This window comes from Mytilus edulis, chromosome 9, assembly GCF_963676685.1.
Source record: "Mytilus edulis chromosome 9, xbMytEdul2.2, whole genome shotgun sequence".
Lineage (NCBI taxonomy): Eukaryota > Metazoa > Mollusca > Bivalvia > Mytilida > Mytilidae > Mytilus > Mytilus edulis.
Genome location: NC_092352.1, coordinates 58089896 through 58113219, shown reverse-complemented (window position 1 = coordinate 58113219; position 23324 = coordinate 58089896). Strand labels below are relative to the sequence as shown.

Here is a 23324-nt window from a genome sequence, read left to right as displayed (position 1 = left end):
TGACATGGATAATAAAAGTACCACAGAACTCTCTTTAATTTGATTTATATAAATCAAGTCTCATTAACTTGCTCAACCAGTTAAGTCTGTATCAAACTGACAACATTTGGAGCAATACCCTGGATCTCAGCTGCACCCTGTTCACTTAATCTTGAAATGTATTATGTATACCATGTTTGATTGGGTTCCATAAATTTTCTTAAATGCAATGCATTAACAAGGTATTGTCCTAGATTTCTTAAATTACACATGAACAATCCACTGACTACCCCCCCCCCTTTTCCTTTTTTCACACCCCCCCCCCACACCCCCCCCCCAAGGACAAACAGTGCCAATAGTATCACCTTTCTTTAATTTGTTCAATAAGGTCAACAAAAATAAATTATCATTGTACTTGAGTGTGGTTTTGGAATTTGTGTCAGATGTTAAGAATCCTTGGCCTTTTCCCATACGATACACAGTAAAATTGTTACCCCTTAACACCCATTTATCTTTGCATATTAGACTAAATTAAAAGGTAATTTACCAAAATTTAAGCAGGTTCTTCTTTTCTTTTGATTTGAGACCAAAATGCAAATATAAGGTAAAAGTTAGAGTCAGCCTTTTCAAAAATCAAATATCTCGAAAAGAATAATTTTAGCTTATTTTGTTCCTTAACTAATGCTCTTTCAACTTATAGTATCAATTTTAAATTATTGATTTTTTTTTATTTCATCTAAGTACATCCTTAACTGCTTAAGTCTATCTGAACTTCAAGTACGAAGCTGATGCATCCTATACCTAGTTAGTCATATTTAGATTGATTATATGTAGATATTATTCAAAGAGGTAAACAATATATGTCATCATTTTTCAGACCTCACAAATGAGACAAAATTTATATGATAAGTCACTAATGAAAATCTTTTTTCTCTGAAATATATAGGTAATTATATCAATAAATGTCTAGATGTTAGACGAAACGTTAATTAGTAAACAGCTACAATAGTAATGGTAACTCGTTTTATGATTATGGTCCTGACTTGAATACAGCTTACGTGATATATAAGATTATATACAAATATATGAACATTTTTCATTTTTTCATTGTGAAAATGTGTTTATGAATCATATTGTAATGCCTGATAATAAGCCCATCAAACACCCTTATTGGAACACAAGAATATATCTATGTTCTTGTATGGTTATTAATTTTAATTAATATATATATATATATATATATATGTTTTGGAGTTTAGTGTGCTGTCCATGTTCACTTAACTATATACTTGGTACACAATTTTATCTAGGGGCCAGCTGAGGACCCCTTTGGGTGTGGGATTTGAATAATTTTCCTGCTGCGCTGAAGACACATTGGTAGCCTTCTCTGTTGTCTTCTTTTTGGCCAGATTGTTTTCTCTTTGACATATTCCCCATTTCCATTCTCAATTTTATCTAATGTATCAAACATTGTATGACATCTAGATGCAGGTCAGTGAACCTTTAATTATAAGTTAATGTGATCTTCTTTGTGGTGAAGCTGTAAGATTTTCATTTATATTGAATTATAACACTTTGTTATATGAAAATGTCAATGTGAACCTTTTTTATAAATCAATGTGGTCTACTTCAAGAGTGAAGCTGTCAGAACCTCCAATAGTATATATTAAAACTATGCTACATGAAGATATGAACATCTTTTATGGTTCAATGTGGCCTACTTCAACAGCTGTCAAACACTCCAAAAGTGTAGATGAAATATGAACCTTTTTTATAGGTCAATGCGACCGATTTTAAGGAGAAGATGTCAAACTCTCCTATATTGAACATAGGTAATAATGCTAACACCATGTTAAATGAGAATGTCGACCTTTATCATAAGTCAATGTGACCTATTTTAAGAAGCTGTCATTCTCCTATATTATATGCTAACACTATGTTACATGAGAATGTCCAACTTTTATCATAAGTCAATGAGACCTACTTTAGGTGAAGCTGTCAGATTCTTCTGTATTGTATGCTAACACATTATAACATGGGAATGTGGAACTTTTATCATAAGTCAATGTGACCTATTTTAAAAAGCTGTCAGATTCTCCTGTATTATATGCTAACACTATGTTACATGAGAATGTCGACCTTTTATCATAAGTCAATGTGACCTACTTTAAGGAGAAGCTGTTAGATTCTCCTGTATTGTATGCTAACACCATGTGACATGAGAATGTTAACCTTTTATCATAAGTCAATGTGACCTAATTTAAGGTGAAGCTGTCAGAATCTCCTGTATTGTATGCTAACACCATGTTACATGAGAATGTTGACCTTTTATCATAAGTCAATGTGACCTACTTCAAGGAGAAGCTGTCATTCTCCTGTATTGTATGCTAACACTATGTTTAATACATGAGAATTTCAATGAACCTTCTATTATAAGTCAACATAACCTACTTTATTATACTACCTACATGAGAACATCAGTGACCCTTTATTCTAAGTCAACGTGACCTACTTTAAGGAGAGGCTGTTAAACTCCTCTGTATTTTAACACTACTGTATGTTACGTGAGATTGTCAATAAAATTAACTTTTTTTAATAAGTCAATGTGATCTTCTTTGAGTAGAAGCTGTCAGACTCTGTGTCAGTCTGTGCAGTGGCAGATCCAGGGGGGGTTCCGGGGGTTGGAACCCCCCCTTTTTTGGACGATCAATGCATTTGAATGGGAGCATATAGTTGGACCCCCCCCCACCCCCCCCTAACTCTGGGTTGGGAACCCCCCCTTTTCAAAATGACTGGATACGCCACTGCTGTGATATTATATTCTATCACTGTGTTACCTGAAGATGTCAATAAACATGTTATTATAGTCAATAAAGCTATTCAACTGTTTCAGGTCTTCATTTTTTGTACATAAATAAGGCTGTTAGTTTTCTTGTTTGAATTGTTTTTCATTGTCCTTTTTGGGCCTTTTATAGCTGACTACATGGTAAAGTCTTTGCTACTTGTTGAAGGCTGTATGGTGACCTATAGTTGTTAAAATCTGTGTCATTTGGTCTCTTGTAGATACTTGTCTCATTGGCAATTATACCACATCTTCTTTTTTATAATTATACATCCTTGGATTTCAAGTATTTGGTTGTGAGAGTTCCTAATGATGGTAAATCCAGAAAAAGCACTACCGACTCATAAAATTTATGAAGTGTTTTCAGAGGCAAATTAGCAGGAGTGCCTAGGGTGCCCTCTCCTTTTTTTTTTGAAAAAATTGGTTGCTTATATAGGGAATCACTGAAGCATGACTTGAGCAGGTCCCTCTTGGGCAGTCAGTGTGCCCCCTTTATGAAAATTTATGGATCTGCCACTGGTTTTTTACCAACTTTAAGATGAAGCTAGCTGTCTGACTCTTCTATGAGGGGCATAAAGGGGGGTATCTGCACGGAAGAACGCGAATTAAAATTGACATTTTTTCACGATGAACAAAAAATTGAAAAGGTCTTGCATGCTGATCTTTTTACCGATTTCATGAAACACGGTGAATAAAGAACCATTTTCACAGCTGCACGTGAATAAAAATGGCAAAACATGTTGCATGAAAATAACCCTTTACCACCCTCTTCTACATTGCTTTGCTACATTATGTTAAATGTTGTAAGATTCTTAAGTACAAGTGAAACTAAGAAAGCTTAACAAAGGTTCAACTGTATATGTAATACATGGTGCCTTCTCCAACTTCATTCTGTTTATCATGATGTGGAGGGACCTCCTGTCTTTCTTAACAAAGTTTCATATTATTCAAAATCTTGTTACACCCATGTAATAAGATTATTTGATGAACTAAAAACCCTTTAAATGATAACAAACTTGTTAAAATTCACCAAGAAAACATTTATTCTCTTGTTAGAAAGATAAATCTATAAGCCGAAAATAAAAAAATATTTAATCAAGAAAAAAACTTTAATTTTCTCAAGTTTCTGATCATGAAAAATCACAGTTGATAAAATTTCAGAAATGTTCCCTTAGTAATAAATGTTACTTAGTAAATCTAAACATGCATCAAAATATTTCAAACATAAATTTTAAACCGCAAATAAATTCATCAAAATAAAATCAATCACTGTCAATAAAAATCCTCTTATATTTCAAATTGTTTTTTTTTTTTTAAATTGAGGAAAATGATTGAGGAAAATGATGTAAATAACTGCCAATCATTGGCTTATAAAGATCAAGGAAAGAGAATTTAAACTCCACCCACCTGTCACCACATTTCACGTCAATTTCACCGACAGGTACATGTTTTTCATGCTTATTATATCATACTTTACATTGTACCGGATGTGTATTTACAAACATAAGTTTTTGTACGATCTGATAGTAACCTACTGTTCCAACACATAAGCGCAGAGTGATATTGACTTAACCCTACCCACTCAAGAAATCATAAGATCTTTGAATGCATGAGTATTCTAACGTCTTCACCTGGAATATAAACTAAAGTGGCACATTTAAGCCACAAGGTAAGTTTATCAACTAGTACAGATCATTGTTTTGTTTTATGGACTTAAGACGCATGTGGCATTTAAGCCACAGGAAGGTAAGTTCATTGACAGAGGATATATATAAGTAACCAAATTGTAGAATTAAACTACATCTTCTGTCAAATGTTGATATAGTAAGGCTTGTGTTGGTCATTGGGATACCAGCAAATACAATGTAAACATATTCATGCTGTCAAAATGTTAGCTTTTCACATACTGAGAAACTAAATCATGAAGGTCAAATATAAGACTTATTATAATTATTCAAAGAAAAGTAGTACAATTTGGAGGGGGCAGAGGATGGGAATGAGAAGGAGGGGGTAGCTGTTATTTCAACATATTTCTGGTATTTTAACTTAATTAGCATTGTATTGTTAAAATCTATTTGTTATAACAACTCCATATATAGGTTATCATCATTTAACTTGTCTGAACTCACTCAGTGTATAAAACACATAAACAACCAACAATTACACTTAAATAGGGTTCAACTTTCTAACTTAATTTAACATTCACTTTTAATCAAAAACCAAAACATGGTTAAACTTTGTTCTTAACTTTTTCAATGGATATCTTCTGACAAAATGTTTATTTTGTTATTCCTTTTTTTTTTCTTCATTCATTCTTGAGGCCCCTCATGGGGGGTCCTAGTAATCACATAATCACCATAATCAAAAACCCCATGAGGGCCCTCATTCTTTCCTTAAAATTCTATATTATTGTTTTGAGTCTAACAATAACATTAATTTACATTTCATTCTGAATTTTGTCTCATCTTAAATTTATTGTCTTCTTACAATCATATCCATGCAGACATTAATAACATTTTTATCCATAACATAATTAATCGTCAATGATATTGTCCAGTCTAGCACCGAGCCACACTGGAGCCACTGAAGGTGGCATGCTGGCTACAAATTTAAGATATCCCAGATTAAACACAATAAGTAGCAAACAGTAAACACTCTGGTCGACAGTAACTACACTATTAGTAGATAAAAACTTTGATACTTGACAAACAGTGTTTGTTTATACAGTAAATCTCTCTAACCAAGGAAAGTCTATTAGTGCTCACATGCTAAATGGTTCTAGGTTGATATTTATGGCTGAATTAAAACATTTAATTTATATACACTTGACTATAAGGTAAGACAAAGATTTTCTACACTTTGAAATTTTTCAAATGTTAAAATTAGGTTTGGCAAAGTAGTGCTCCTATGCTAAATGGTTCTAGGTTGATATTTACGGCTAAATTAGAACATTTGATTTATATACATTGACTATAATGTAAGATAAAGAGATTTTCTATATATTGGAATAAAATTTGAAAAAGGTTGGCTTAAAAATATTAAAATTTGACTGGAAAAAGTAGTGCTCCAATGATAAATGGTTCTAGGGTTGATATTTAAGGCTGAATTAGAACAATTGATTTACATACATTGACTATAAGTATGTACGATAAAACAAAGAGATTTTCTTTATATTGGAATAAGAAATTGGTTTATAAAAGTTAAAATGAGGCAAAGTACTGACAAAGAGATTAATAATAGTAGGCAAAAATAAGATGTAAGAAGTTATTCATAACTATTTCTGTTTTTTTCAAAAGTAAGTTTGATCTATTATAAAACGTAAAACATAAAATTTCTTTAAGCTGTTGCAAAAATTTAAATAGGTCATTTTTTTTAAAGCTTAGAAATGTGAGAAACTACACTGTTTATCAGCATGTAACTTTTTAACAAGTGTAAACATCTTCTAAGGGATTAAACATTTACATATGTGCATTTCAACTATGCAATACATTTAGAGAATTTTTCTTCCAACTTATTTATCAAAACTATGAAGCTTAAAGGCATAATTATTACTTGGATGGAGAGTTGTCTCTTTGGCACTCAATACCACATCTTCCTATATCCATAATATTTGATTTCATATAGTAAATGAAAATAACTAGGGCAATTAAAATGCATAATTAACATAATAATCTGCATGTCAAATGTTATCAGTTTTTTATTATCCGAACTATCAAGTTAGCATTAACAATTACTTTTACAAATTTTCTTTGTTGTTTTCAAACACAAAAAATATCACAATTCAATTTTTTAGTAAAATTATTATGGGAAAAATTCACATTCTTTTTTATAACTTTTGACAGCTGATTGAGCTAACAAGCATTTTAGTTTTAATTATTTCAATAGCTAGATTTTCTGACGCCAACATTTTAAGTGTTCAATAGTTTTCCACATCTACTAAAATGAAAAATATATTCATTAACGAAATATCATTTTACGTTGAATTGTGTCAGCGCGTCAATCGTACAAAGAAATTAAGGTGATTATCAGTACGGTTTTGTTAAAACGAAATTTGAGGATTGGCCAGCCATTAAACCAATCTTCGTTAATGACAATTAAAAAATTCTTTCAGGTAAAAACATCAACATGACTCACGAGACATGTACATCTTTGATTTTTAAATGACAAATGAATATTCATTTAAAATATTATGAAATAAGTATATGAAATTTATTTTGCATGATAGGAAACAATGACAGAAATAACTATTAATGTCATAATCGTCTAAAATCTGCTTCCCCCTGAAGGATTTTACCTGTAAGAACCTAGAAGTGATTAGCCGTAAGGCAATAAATTTGGAGACACAGTTCTGAATAAACTATGCTTGGCTAGGCCTATAAACGACATACAAATCGGGTTAACTCAGGACAAAAGGAAGAATATTGGACGAAGTTGTGGATATTTACTCCCAAAATATTATATAAAGTGTGTTTAATTTTCTTTTTTTTTAAATGGAAACATGATTAGTTCGTAATCAGGGTTGAATGCAGGTAAGGACGAATTAGTCATCTTACCTTAATAATCAAATAGTTATTTATCTTTTTACTTTCGAGACTTCACCACATTATCAGTATTATCATTTAAGTTATGTTTGTTCAAACTCGTAGAAGATTAAACTGTTTTTCTTTTCAATAATTCGGGAATCCAACTTAAATCAATGAGGCTGGCAGAGTTTATAGTTTTTCGAGTAGCTTGCTTACAGTTTTAAAGTACCTAGATAAAAACTGCAACTGTGGAATTAAATGAATGGAGTGCAAAGGTGAAAAACACTTAACTAAATGTATGTATTTATTTTTACATTTATCTGTCTTGAGAAAGCCAGCAGTTGTTGGAAGATTTTTTTCTCAGTAATTTTTTCCTTATTTTTTTCTTTACAAAAAGTATGTATTTATTTTTATATTTATCTGTCTTGTGAAAACCAGCAGTTGTTGGAAGATTTTTTTCTCAGTGATTTTTCCCTTATTTTTTTCTTTACAAAAATTCAACGAAATCTGATTTTCAAAAGATTTTTTACCTCGTAGAAACATTTGGATAATGTTTATGTCTTTTTTGTTTTTACATCACAACAACAGAGATCTACCATGATAAAGCAAAAAAATGTTTCTTTCAGATGTAAACTGATGTAAACTAAGCCAACAAAATGTCTGAAATCCTCTTAAATTTACAATCATAACATTTGTATAAACTATTTAATCTATTGTTTTCTATTTCAAAATGTTGACTTATTATCTTAAGGTAGATCACAAGTATATATTTTTTGAGACAGAATTTTTTTATAATTTGCAAAAATAAAAATTTTACTATGCTCTTTTCTAAAATTTAATAAAAAGTATGGGTCACCGTGCTATTTTTCAAGCTATGAGTCGTTGAAAATTGCCAAAATGTGGTTAGTTTGCTCATGAAAAAACACATTAGTGTGCATAAAAAAATTTCTATGAGATAGAATTTTGGAATAAATTGTGAGAAAAAAGGTTTCATAATATGTTTTAAGAAAATAAAAAGAAAACATGGTGTCACCGAACTTGATTTCTTGCTACAAGTAAAAATAAAAAATTTCCCTATTAGCCCAGTATAAATTTTGTACTAAAAGAGTTATCTCCCCTTAAATGGCTCATTTGAAAAAAAATGATTTTAAAACCAAAAAAAAAAAAGATATTTGTTAAAAGATTTTGAATTATACGAATAATTAACAAGTTTTCCTCAAATAGAAAAAACAGTCTAACCATTGAATTGCAAATCTGTCTCCAAATTTGCAGATTTAGGCAAATAACTAGACCGATTTTGTACTGTGATTGTACAATCCAAGATGGCGGTATACCATGAATCTACCTTAACAGACTTTAATGTCTATAAAAATATTGACATATAGGAAAATATAAAATCAAGTCTGAGGTGATTAAGTTTTATGAAAAGATCTTTTTACTTTTAATATTCTTATTGTCTCTTTGACACATTTCCCATTTCCTTTCTCAATTTAATTAATGTATAATATTAGACAACTTTATAACCAAAATGTGACCTCAAATTTTCATTTACATAAACTGATTTTAATCCTTCTTTAAAATTTTGATAAAAAAATTGAAAAAAATATTTCTCATTTTATTGTGATATTGGGTTGATATATCTCCTTTAATTATTGAAGAAACATAGAACGAAAGAAAAAGTCAGGCCCTTCCCTCCTTTCATAAAATGACATCTCATCCAGTAGTTAAAACACCACTTTATAATTTAACCTCAAACCCTTTATCATAATCAACCTTGTCTAAAAACAAATCTCTCAACAAAAACCACAATTTCCTAAAACAAACTCTCTAAAACAACCACATTTTTTCTAAATATTGATATTAAGCTCCTAAGTAAATAAATTTATTTTTAATCATGTGACTCTAAATTTTAAACTTTATCTCAACAGCAAATTATAGATATAGAAAGACAGACATACTGGCTGGAGTCAGTTGTCACCCATTTTGATTTATCTTTGTCAATATTTATACAAAGACCCTTTGGCTATAACATATTATTGTCTTTAAATTTTACCTATCATAACAAAATTCTGTCTGGTGTATATACTTAATAAAGTAGGGTGAGTTTCTACAGATATGCTGTGAATAGAATTAGAAAATAGGTCAATTAAAAAGAGGACATGCAAAAATGGGGTGAGGGGTGGGGTATAAGAAATGGACCACAGTCCCACATAAAATATTTTTTTAGTTATAATGCTTGTGGTACCATGAGGTCTAATTCCTCAATTTTTGGGGACTCAGGTGAAATTTATTTATAGTCAGAAGACTTAATTAACTGAAATATATACATGAACTGTGATATTAAAAAAATGGGTGGGGGTCAGGGGGGTTGTTCATAAGACTTTTTATTTTGTATGTTATAAACTCTTCCAATTTTTCTGCACCAGATGCAAAATTCAACAATTAAAGTCTCTTCAATGATTCTTTAATGACCAAAATATTTATAAATAAAGAAAAATCTTTAAAAGAGTATCATTGTCCCACTAATAATGATATAACGCACATTTTCTAGTATTTACATCTTAATAAATCTAAATTTCTAGATATGTCACGAGAGACATAAATTTCATAACAAAGTATCGATTCAACAAAAACTTGGAATGCCAACCCCATTAGCTAGCTCACCAGCCTAATGATAAGCTTCCTGAAGGTATTGCTGAGAATGAAATATTCTTGCATTAAACAGACCATTATCACAAATTAAAGAAATCAACTGATTAATATCTTTCCTGATAGGGGGCCACAGTGTGTTATGAAGTATCTGGTGCCATACAGATCTGAAGCACTGATTCTCTAATAATGATAAAGTGGCCAAATTTTACAACATGACTTCAGTTTCTTAATCTATTTTTAGAATTGTTGATCTCTAAAAATATATTACTAGGTACTTTTATTATTATGCTTTATATTGAGTGTTGGAAAGGGGGGATTGATATTTGAAAAAACCTTTCTACAATATGAATAGCATGAAAATACCATTTTGAAACAATAATTAAAATAAACATAATGAAAATATACTTTATGGACCTGTCTTGAACTTGCAGTGAGAATTAAGTGTTTGCTCCATGTTGAAGGCCTCATTGTGTCATTGAGATGAAGAACAGCAATACAAGCTCTTTTTCTTCTTTTCTTTTCTTTTACATAAACCAGATAATGAAAGAATGAGTTATTCATGAGACAGTTACAAAAATAAAACCTTGCATTAGATTTAGCAGTAAAAATTTAACAAATTGTAAAATTCTTCAACAAAAAATCAAATTTTTTCAACATTTAAAGAAACAGAAAGTTAAACTAATACATCAATCTCTCAATCTTTGTTTTATCATGCATGTTTTAATCAAAAAAGCAATTATAGAATTGTTCATTGTCATATATTGCTCTTGGATATAAGTTCAAATGGTGTCAACTCAATTTTCACTTCATATAAATAACCCTCTTTGACACTTAATCAAATTGACAAAACTTCATTATTCACAAAAATTGAACTTTTATCAAAATAAATTATCTTACGAAACCTTACATCACCAATTTTCCAAATTGTTATTAGATGTAAATAACAAAATATGAAAGAAAATGGCCATGGGACAAATCCATTAATGTACATTAGCCGTGTGCCAGCAATCCTAGACTGACAGACTGGCCGACACCCCCTCGAGCCAGATCAGGCTTTTTCACACCTCTTCTATCTATCATATACCATCAATGCAATATTTATTATATACAACTTCCTACCAATCGTAAATCACTATATCTTTATTGAGACGTAAGTTTCTCTGACAAATATAAGTACAAGGTAAATTATATGTGTATTATTACAAATTATTGCATATTTCAAGAAAATTTGACATAATTTTATTATTCAAACCTGAAGTAGAGTGTTAGTTTTATGTAATATTAAGAATTATTTCTCATCTTATCTCGTGAATTTAATGTTATCAGACTAAAATCTACATCTTTTTTCCTAGGGTAAATTTCTTATGTTCTAAAGTTGTAAAATAACTCAGTCAATTTATTCATATGTCTAAACAAGAAACATTTATTAACTTGAAAATTGAAATCAGCAAGAAAGATAAAAGACATTCATTTTCATATAATTGTGAATATTTAAAGTCTTATATTTTTCACAATATTACACGGATTAAGAAGCTTTGAACATGTAGTTGTATGCATGTTATTGACAGAGACAGCTGCTGTTTGGGGATAAAGAGAAACATTCTTTTACATACAATTTTGATACACTATATATGTAATCTGGTAATTCAAAGTATTCTAAAATTCACAAATCCTAATGTGTTTCGTTTTATTCTCTTCAGATTACCAAAGGACCATCTAAAGACCATCATGAAGTTATGTTAAAGTAATACAATGAAGAATGAAAAGATTCAGTCCAAGCGGTCAACATTATCCTGATCCGTCCAAACCTCCGGAAAATTACGCTCCAGACGAACCAATTTATGGAAATGCCGAAGATGGATGCAAAAAAGTCAAGACGACGCAGTCATTTGAATCGCTGTTTGATAATGAAACACTCAGTGACATCGTTATCGACATCAACGATGGTCAGTTTGTTTTCAATGGACATAAGATGATTATAAGCATGAAAAGCGCTGTCCTCGCTTCAATGCTAAATGACACAACTTTGAGTGAGGATCGTGAAATATTGCATTTACAAGAGTTGCCGGAATGTAGTCAGGTGTTCAGTCGATTTTTGTTTTTTATTTACAGTGGTGCAGTTTGGTTACATCGGGAATATGTGCTAGAACTTCATAAGCTTGCGGAAAAATACATGGTAAAAGCCTTATCGCAGCACTGTGAGAGTTACATTTTGCAAATAATGCATAAAACGTTAGTGGAATATGATAGTACAAGAGGGTTTCCGATAGATGTGATCTGTGATATATACGAGTCTGATTCATTCTGTGGAGATATACATACGCTATCATTTCAAATTCTTTGTGCCAAGTATAAGGAACTTGTGACAAGCGAACGGTGGCAGAAATGTAGCTCTAATCTAGTGTGTGATCTTATGAAAAGTGATAACTGTCGTGCAGAAGAAAACATTATTCTGACTTCTGCTACAGACTGGATGAAAAAGAACAGCATAAGTGAAAAAAATCTCATAGAGGATATTCTAGTCAATATTCGATATCCTTTTCTTCATCGGAGGGTTCTATATCATTTACAAAAGAATGAAGCTTTCAAAAACTTCCCACAAGTCCAGAAGGATTTAGACACTGCCATAAAATACCATTGCTTCAAAGAATTACCGGAAGCAAAGAACGATTTTGTTGGAATACAATATAAACCGAGACATTATCAAAGTTTGTCTTATAGTGCTACAAATAATTGCTCAAATACTTCAAAGAGAAACTCGTTAAATATGCCAAACTGTGTTCAAAATAATCATGTGACTTTCATTCAAAATGATTTGGTTCGTTCAACTGTTCATTCTGTTAGTCCATCAAATTTTACCCAGACTATTACATCTGATAACAGTGCAAATGAAACTGGAGAAAACACGATACTTTATAGAACAAATGACACTGGAATCAATTTAACTGACACTATACCCTGGCGACCACCGCGGTTTAATGGAACATTTAATGGCAATAGTAGTCCGGGTGTTAGGAACACCCCGCAGTGACTATATATAATGGTAAAATGTCTTTTTTGTTGTTGTTTTCAAATTAAAAAGGAAAATTTTATATAAAAAAATGCTTTTGAAAATTATTTTTGTAATCTGAGCCAGAGAAATGGATTGATATAAAATATCCTCATTTATTAAATTGGTAATAACCTGGTATGTGAGAACTGCAATTCATTTCACAATTATAATTGTCAAATTTTATAGGCAATTATTATACAAAAACATTTCTGTTTGGTTGGAAATACAATATGCAACATTAGAAATGACATGCATTTCACAAAAGAGGCTATAAATTGGTGTGATATATATGGTGAAAATATCAGATAATAATATTTAAATACATCTTATCAAAACACTTTGAATACAACAGGGGATCTTGGTGGTTGAGTAGTCAAGGCAGTTCAGGTCCAGTTGATATTTCAGCCACTTATTTCAATTTTGAAATGCCTTATATAAATGGTTGCCAAAGAGACAACAATAAACTAGAGTCTGAATGATTATAGTCCATTGTACAGCCTTCCACAATGAGTAAAATCCATATGGTTCATTATAGTCAGCCATGAATGGCCCTTACATGTGGATCCATGATTCTGAACAACAGGGGTTCACCAACAAGGCAACCTTAGGAGTGGGAGGGAATATGGGACAGGTGAAAGGTATATTCATTAACCATGATATAAAGAAACATAAAAAAGACCTCCTTCCCCTCCCAAATCCACCTCTGGCACAGACATAAAAATTGTGAAACAATTCGAACAAGAAAACCAAGAGACTGTTTTAGTACATCGAGTATCCAAAGCCTAATAAAAACTTTAGCTATGTCACCAAAGGAAAATATTTTTTCAAAACAAGACAATGTTTTCAATGTTTAAAATAAAAAAATCACTATTATGTGAAATTTCAAAGCAAAATCTATAAACCAAAATTTCGTTATTTGTTTTTTTCCAAAAGGCGAAATCTGACATTGTTTGACCTTGTTCTAGTATCTGACTAATATACATGATTGCCAAACATAGCAATGACTGTGATTATCACTCAGTATCTCATCCTAAATGTATTTTGCAACGGTTTGTTATATTTCATTCCATGCATTACACCTTCATTACAAAAGAATTAATATCATGTAATTACAAGTTACACCATTTTGTGACAGTTCCTCGCCATTTATCTGTCAGGCAAACAAATATACAGAGGAGGAGCTAGTTACCAGATGTTAGTTTTTCTTCACAATGCACCATTATATCATACGTTTTGCAGAATTCTATATTCATTACTGTAGATTTCTTTTAGGTAGTAATTATTTACCTGTCAATTATTTAATGGATTAAATATAAAAATAAGAAGATGTGGTGTGATTGCTAACGAGACAATGTTATAATCCACTAGAATTCAAATGAAGTGGATTTTACACATTACTTAGTTCTTTTGCATTTGAAAATGTTTGCCATTTTAAATGACGAATATGTTTTCTTGATGTTATTTTAACTTTATTCAATCTTCCTTGTTTTCATGAGGAAACAAATGATTTCTGTTTGATTTCTGCGTTTTAACACCACATTAAAGCACCCCTTTTAGGCTATTATGTGGTGGCCATTTTTTATTGGTTGATAGAGCCGGAGTGCCCTTAGAAAACCACCAACCTTCTGACAATCCTTGTCAATTAAGATTGAAGTTGGGTGCACCTGCAGGAGAGGGGTTCGAGCTCACAACATCCGTGTTGACTGGCTAGTGATTACAGTAGTAACTACTTAGACCACTCGGCCACTGAGGTCCCTAATAAGGAAACAGGAGCACACAGTAAAAAACTTACTTCTCAGATGTAAATTATATGAAATCAATCAAACAAAACAATCTTATATTTCACAATTTGATTGTTAGTGTTTAACACCACATATAGCACTCTATGTTATATTGTAGCAGCCACATTCAATTGGAGTTGGAAGCTGGAATGTCCCATAAGAATCACAATCTTGGGCAGAAAAACTGGCTTTCCTTAGTTCACCAGTATTAAGATTGCAGTTTATTTACACCTGCCACATGAGAGGGTCGAACTCACATTACTCAATTGCTAACAGTTATAATAAAGATGTACTTCTAAGACCAGGAAACAAAAATGTATAAGACATGGCTATAAGGACAGAGGGTGCAAAAAAAGGGAAGAAGGACACAGAAAGGGCAAAGGGAGCTGTGTCCCTTTTCTTCGTTCTAACAAAGAAATGTTAAGAAGCATAAATGTATACCCTTAATTCTTGTGAACTTGTGTTGTTTACTATCCATTATGCAATATTTCACTTCGACTCAAATTAGTCATGCACCAGGATACTTGTACTGAAACCAAAGTACCAAGGAAAACTTACATGACTTTTGGGCCAGACAAACAGAACAATCTTCAAGTACATTACAATCTTAAAGGCAAATGTTTTGACTCCGTGTTGACAACCTCCTTTCCTTATAATGTAAATTGCAATCCATTTCAACCCCAAGTTGTATATTTCATTAATTTCTGTCAATCTAACATTGCATAACAAACGATTAGAAAATGTCAATATTTCTTTAGTATGCATTAGATAAGGAGCTGGGCTGACAAGAGGGTTGCAATAACATGCAACATTACTGATAAAGACATTTTATTTGCATGTCAAAAATTAAAATCAAAATTGGGAATTTGTTTCTTGATAGATTAAGACCTTACTGATATGAACTGCCTTGTATAATAAAGTATAGTCTGTAGTTAACTGATAAAAAGCTATTATAATGTCGCTAAGGAAATTGGCCAATAATTTTCGTAAGACTGGAAATTAAACAAACTGCAGAGTTGGTAATCAAAGATCAATTCATCGTAGAAAAAACATCTTTCTGATAAATCAATAAAAAGAAACTTCTTCGATATTTTTCCTTGGTAGTGAAAGTTAAAATTTAACAGTTGGCATGATTTTTCAAATAAACAAAATCTGACAGAAAAAATGGGATATAAGGAACTAATTGCCTTAAATCATTTTGAAATTAACTGGTTTCGTAGAACCCATCTTACCAATAAATCAAGATATTGCAGAAAAAAACATACAGTATATTTTGAATAGTGAAATTTCAAATTATATGGTTGACATAATTTTTTTAAATAAACAAAATCTGACTGAAAGTGAATGTAAGGAATCTTACATTGCTCTATAGCTCTATGAAATTAATTGATCTGTAGAAAACCATCTTTCCAATATATCCATAAAATAAAATTGTGGAAAAAATATACTTTTTTTTTAAGGGTAATGGCATAATTCTTGAAATAAATGTCAGCTGACTGATAATGGAACAATAAGGAATTTATTTCCTCAAGTTAGTGGAATTAAATGACATACAATATAAGTGTATATATAAAGTACTGGTCTTTTTCTTGTTAACAAAATATAAACATTTAAGTTTGGTATGATTTTTGAAATGAAATATATTTAGGAATTCATTTCCTCTAATTTTGTGGAAATTGACATACAGAATACATTTCCTTGGTTACTGCAGTAAAATTTCAAATTTTAAGGTTGGCCTGATTCTAATGAAATAAACATCATCAGCTGGCTGAAAAATGGAATATAAGGAATTTATTGCCTTAGTTCTGCATGGAACTAACTGATGTGTAATTTAAAGAAAAATAACAGGGGGTTATTAACCTGACAGATATGAAATAATTGTCTTATGAAGTTTGATCTATAGTGTAGTACAGACTTGTTTAACAAAATTTATTGAGCCTAGACAATCTGGCTCTAGTATCCAAAAGCTATCAGATCACTAAGCATTTACAAAATCAGCCTTCTAGACATTGTGGTGTATTTGATATTTGTTCCTTTAATACAAGACACTGATAGAGATCAAAAGAATACACAAAATCACTTCATCTGGAGATAGCCAATTACTAACTACCGTCTTCAATACACAAAACTGACATGCATTCTGTTTTTATAAAAACATGTAAATACCATTCATAACAAACATATCATAAATATAGACTGATATATATTATTTTTTTTTATATTAAAATTGGATTTAATATCACTGGCACCACAGATGATTAGTCGAGGGGCATACGGACAAACTAATTAAGAAGTACTTTTGACTGGGTAATCAGACAGATCTAGAAATTTTCGTAGGAACAAGATTACGATAAGCTTGATCACTACTTTCTAAATCTTTAGTCTACAATTCAATTATTTAAATACTTATAATAAAATGTTCTTTTCAATGACGGTATGCATGTGAAATGTCATCGTAAGTATGATAGATTACCGATAATTAAGTGCTTGATAACCTGTAAAAGAGACCACTTTTCATCAAGTGGCGCTTCAGATGCTATGTAGGTATAACCACCGAAACAATACTTTTATAAACAAGTTATTCTTACGTAATACAACTGACAATAAAAACTTTAGACATAGGACCATACTTTATAAACAATTTATACTTATGTATTACAAGACTATAAAGTCCTTAGAAAACAGGACAATACCTTTATAAACATTAAGTAATCCTTATATAATTTAACTGACTATAAAAGCCCAAGACATTTTGAGGACCATACTTTAAGAATAAGTTATACTTAGGCATGTTATGTAGTACAATTGACTAAAAAGCATTAGACACCCCCATAAATAATACAAAAGACTTGTGTTTGCTTTAAATAGGGGGGGGGGGGGGGGGGGGGGGGTCTGAATAATAGTACAAGACTTATATCCATGGAATAGGAATATACCTAAATAAGAAAAAGATTTTTAACAGCAAGAGTGTAATAAAGGGGATTCAAAAAAAAACTTAGGGTATGAGAACCCCTGGATACCTAAAACCCTAAAAGTTATACCCTTGGATAAGAACAGCCTAAATAATACTATATATCTGTTAACTTATGGTTTTTGTGGATTAAGGAAAATTTATCTTTTCATGGATATTTGATTTCTTGGTATCATTTAAATTTGTGATATACCTCTACCCACAAAAACCACAAAAATTGATAAACAACATATAATAAAGGATCGATAGTATATGTAAAAGACTTGGATAAGGATTATCCTTATACAACAGACTTACAAACGCCATGGTTCAATGGAATTCAAGACCCTTAAAAGTACATCAGACTTATAATTAGCCTTGTATGTGAGGACCTTCAATAGAGCAAAATTTTGTAATGGATATGAAGATCTTAGATAATACAACAGGGCCAAAAGTCATGTTTAATAGGACTCTCAATCGAATAGTCCTTATTATAGGTGCACACAATTAAAAGCAAAAGGCTTTGATGAAAAATGTCTTATATTTCACTAAAGTTTGAAGTTTTTTTTTTTTTTTTTTTTTTTTTATTTGTTCTTTGAAGAATTATTATGCACTTTTTTCCCTACATTCCTCCTGCCTTTCTTTTCTCTATTAGGCAATATGAACTAAAGCTAAAGCTAAAAAAAATCTTTGACATCAAGAAACTATAATCAAAACTTGCAAATAACTGCAAAATTTGTAAAATTATACTATTTTTGTATGGACATCTCTAATTGTAAAAATATCCCATACAAAAAACCAAGGTAAAGTATTACAAAGCTTTGTAATCGGGTCAACAAAAATAAGATGTCAACCATGACTGCCTAAATCTTATCTCTAAAATTAAAACTTCATCGATTGTCAAAAATATTCTGAATGAATCTTATGACCAAAGTCATTAGAGAGATCAGTCGTAAGGTGGATTTAAATACTTTAAGCCAAAGAAAATCTATTTCATTCAATAATTTCACGATTTTAATATTCACTAATATTGTATAACCATACAATATTACCAACAATACAAATAAAGAATAGGATCTTTTTTCGATACAAGGCGGGCGTCATTCATTTTGTCATTTAATAACCCTATAGTCATTTTTTGACAATCGAAAAAGGCTAAATTAGTTTTTGAGAGACAATTTGTACCAGGGTATACACATATTTCAATGGCAAACTATTTGATCAGAGCATCAAAAGTGCAATGAATGACGAAAATCACTTTCAGGAAAATACGAAATACGACAATTATTATTTCAAGTCAAATGCGATTTCTTACAATTCAGAGATTTCAATCTTAAGGAAATCATATTTCATAAAATTCATATGTCAAAGTAAATAATTAAAAAGGTGTGGTGATAAATGATAAAACTACAAAAATTAAACCATTTACGTTTTTTTATTTTTCTATTTGATTGGTTAGTACAGTTTCGATTTTTTGGTATAATCATTACCGATAGTACAAAATAATACTTTTGAAACTATACTTAAGTCAGTGATCTTACAGATCCCAACAGATGTGTTCACTCGTCTTTTAATCTGATAAGTAATGACAAATCTGTAACAAACAAGAGGCTCCCAGGAGTATACTTCATTACATTTTATAAAAATAAATAGCCAGACAAGTCCTATACAGTTGAAGCTAAATTGTAATAAAAATTGTTTTAGTTTTTTTTTTCCATTTTCAGCAAAATTCAAGGTCCTACAGTGTGTATCAAATAAAAAGGTTTCAGAACTAAGTGATCTCCTTCTAGAATGAGAGATTTATATCATACTTTAGTAGCAACATACTCTATACTTGACCTAATTTTTTTTTATAATATATTGTTACTTGGATGAAGAGTTGTCTCATTGGCACTCATACTACATCTATACTTCTTTATATTAACTCAAATTGATCATAATGAAGCACAACAACACAACTAACATAAAAACAAACAATTTTCATTATTAATTAAGAGTACTAGCAGTTACCAAAAGTTAGTTGCAAGCCAACTATAATGTTATTCATGAATTATGTTCTCCCAGACTAAAGTGTCAATCAGCACACATCCAATGGATTTTGTATAAAGATATGTCATAAAGTGTCTGAGAAAATGCATGACATTGTGCTATGTCAATATATAAGTTATTCATTGGATCCAAAATAGGATTTATTAATATATTGCATATAAGTAAAATCTTCCCATAACTTCTATCTTCCTAGATAACTCACGAATACAAATTCCAGAGGAATGCTGATATCCCTTAATGCAATGTTCCCCATGGTCAATATCTAGGCCAAGTTTGGAATGTATAAACCCGATACATCTCTTACTAATTTATCGGTACTAAAATGACGGCTTCAATTTCTGATTTTATATAATAAACCGAAAAATAAAATATTCAAGCTTCTTACACAACCTAAGATTCTACGATTTGATAAAATAATTCTCATTGTACTTTGTCGATATAATATTCATTATTTATGCATACTAAACTTGCATGTAACACCATAATAGCCAAGAATGTCAAATTATTGTCGTCAAAATCACCATTTTAATGAGCTCACCGAGACAGTTCTCTATAAAATTAGTCTAATTACAAATCAAACTGTCTTTTCAATGTCATTGTTGTTCCTCTTATGAATATTAAGTTTTAATCTAACATGAAAGCCTTGTAATGTTTTTATGCAATAAATGCCAGTGACATGAATACATGTATAATCATTATAACACATATAGGACACCTATATATATATATATGTATATATACAACTCATCTAAACATCAACCCAACAATGTTAGATCTGTAAATTTGCTTTCGTAAATTTTTTGTTCTTCCCTCGCTGGGATTCGAACCCATGCTACTGTGATATCATGACACCAAATCGCCTGCACTGCAGCCGTCCCGCTAGACCACACGACCACCTGAGCTCTACAATTATAAAGCTTTCAGTGGCCATGTGTTACCTTTCCTCGTCAGTTTTAATCTAGCGGCATACTACAGTACAGTACATGATATATAAGGCATGGAGATGTTATATATATATATATATATATATATATACAAAACTTCCTCAAGATATAATAGACTACTAATAATTCTTGAATTAAGTCAGAGAGGACTTTTAAAAGAGTTTCTCGCTGCATTGAAGACCAACTGGTGGCTGTTGTCTGCTCCATTGTTGGGTTGTTGTCTCTTTTACACATTCCCTGTTTCCATTCTCAATTTTATTATTGGGGAATTCCCCCACCCCTCCTACAAAACAGCACCAACATAATTATTTTGATTAGATGTTCAATGAATCTCATCAATGGAGTAGTTAATTTTTATTTCCAGATGAAACTTATTAGTCTGAATCTTAATCTGAAATTGATGACACCCTTAGTTTCTGGAGTTAATCAATAATTTAGACCAATAAATTTTGAAGATGACATTTGGTTACCAAAATTTTATAAAATGCAAAATCATTAAATTTTGAAGCGTAGGCCTTCTAAAAATTGTCCTTAATCAGACAGTTGAAATTACAATGAAAAACAATAGGTTCCAACCCCCAAACCCCACCCCTCTTGATCTGCCACTGCTATGAGTATCTATACCCCCTGTAAGATCAATTCAGTTACCCTCTTTATGTTGCTCTATTTATAGAAGAGATATGTTAAGCCCCTATTACTCAAACCTTACTCATCTCTTTTCATTTTAGAGTAAACATCATACATGTACCAGTGAGTACATTGCTTTTTTACAGAACACATTTTCAAGCCAACTTTCCAACAAAGCAGAAATTGCCTCAAAGTTCAATGATATCAAAATAGGGTAAATTCATACCATTACATTGCTTTTTACAAAACACAACCTCAAGCCAACTTTCCAACAAAGCACAAATTACCTCAAAGTTCAATAATATTAAAATGTAAATAAGACAGACAGACTGACTTCTCTTTCAATTTTATAATTTCTTGGTCTGACGGAAATCAGGTACAACCTGTAAAAATGCTTGTTAAAATGGTGGTAATTAAGTTATCGGGAGCCACTGACTAGTATCTTACTGCATCAAACGTAATTACATTTAATTCCATAAATTACTACTGTGCTATGAACATGCAAACAGATTAGAGTACTGATAAAAGAGGGGCTACATGAGGAAAGTGTTTATTATTGCATTTTTCTTGTTAAAGTTTCGCAGAAACCGAAAACTTTACAGTTAATTTCCTAATGTGTGTAAAGCAAAACTTTGGTTGGCTTGCTTGCTTTGTTTGTATAATTGTTTATACAAGCTTGGTAAACAAGATTGACATCTTTAAACAATAAATATATGCATAGTTAAAACTGTATATATAATATTTGAATTTAATTGGGTGTTATCCTAATGATTGTACAATATAAAAACAAAGCAAGGAAGCTAACTAAAGTCTTGCTCTACATGCTTTTTGAAATTAGCTGTAATTAAGATGAAGTTATGAAAATGCAAAAGAATCAGGGTACTGATAAGAAGTGGTCTATTTTTTTTCTCTAAGATCAGCTCTTAAGAGAAAAGTGTTTAATTTTGTATTTTTCTTGTTAAAAAAAAAATTTAAAAAAAAATTTACGGAAAATTTGTCAAAGCTGATCGCTTTCAAAGTAAACTGCTGAAAATTGTTAGATTGAAAAAGATTTTCATTTGCTTTATGTCCAGTGGCAAATATTTATGCATTCAAATTCAGACTTCTGACATTTTCTTTATTATAAAATATTCTCCTGTTACCTTCATACAAATATAACAAATTACTCAAACTGTCTTAATCAAAACATTTTTTTTAATCTATCTATTTTGGAATGAAGGAGGGACACTTTTAACTTTTAGCAAGCTGGACCATATTGTTTCAACATAAAGCAGGGATTTTCAAACCCTCATTTTGAGTCCGAATTTTGGCCCTAGTGAATCCCATTTAGAAATATTATCTTTTTTTAACCCAATATTCAGCTCTAAAATTTCCAATCGTATAATCGAATGCAGAATTTTGCACCTAATTTGTCAAAATTTTCTTCAGTCACTAGGAAAATCACTTTAGAGCATCACAGAAGTAAAGTCATTTATTGAAATGTATATATGCTGTCCGTAAACATTTTCACACCACCCCTGTTGTTAGGTGGCTGCTTCATATACCAGTCATTGCATTTTATTCATAATAAATTACTAGATAAAGTTTTAAGGAAGCATATAAGTCAACACCATTACTGCATATATAAATCGGTACTTTCCTGTTTGGATTTTTAATGTTTGTTTTTTCATGATCCTTTTTTTTATCATATCATTACAAAAGGGGAAGGGTTTATAGATCTGAAAATACTTTTTTAATATTCTCCAAAATCAAGAATATCATTAGTGGATGTCTTATGGCATATTTACGTGGTTTTGTTTTGTCATTTGGGGAATAAAATGTTAAATGTAGATCTTTGAATGTTTCTGTTAAATTGTAAAATTCTTCTATGCAAGTCTAATTCACTTTTTTATATAAATAAGGACGTTAGTTTTCTTGTTTGAATT

General features: G+C 30.9%; 2 protein-coding genes across 10 annotated transcripts in view; one reads left to right on the top strand and one right to left on the bottom strand.

The window, feature by feature from the left end:
- The window catches only part of LOC139488647 (uncharacterized), a 90049-nt gene that overhangs the window by 31974 nt on the left and 34751 nt on the right, over positions 1–23324 (bottom strand). The window lies entirely within an intron of this gene.
- On the top strand, positions 4242–13098 carry LOC139488653 (BTB/POZ domain-containing protein 17-like). Of its 6 annotated transcripts, none has more exons than XM_071274449.1 (2): positions 4242–4490; positions 11697–13098. In XM_071274449.1, exon 2 carries the CDS (start codon positions 11756–11758, stop codon positions 13025–13027), a length of 1272 nt encoding a protein of 423 aa, XP_071130550.1. In that variant the 5' UTR covers positions 4242–4490; positions 11697–11755; the 3' UTR covers positions 13028–13098. The 6 variants fall into 6 exon arrangements, with proteins under 6 accessions (XP_071130550.1, XP_071130554.1, XP_071130552.1 ...); XM_071274453.1 differs by lacking the exon at positions 4242–4490 and adding an exon at positions 4491–4567; XM_071274451.1 differs by lacking the exon at positions 4242–4490 and adding an exon at positions 5489–5657.

Coding starts and splice junctions, on each gene's coding strand:
- LOC139488653 (XM_071274449.1), top strand. CDS start 11,756: ATGAAAAGATTCAGTCCAAGCGGTCAACATTATCCTGATCCGTCCAAA.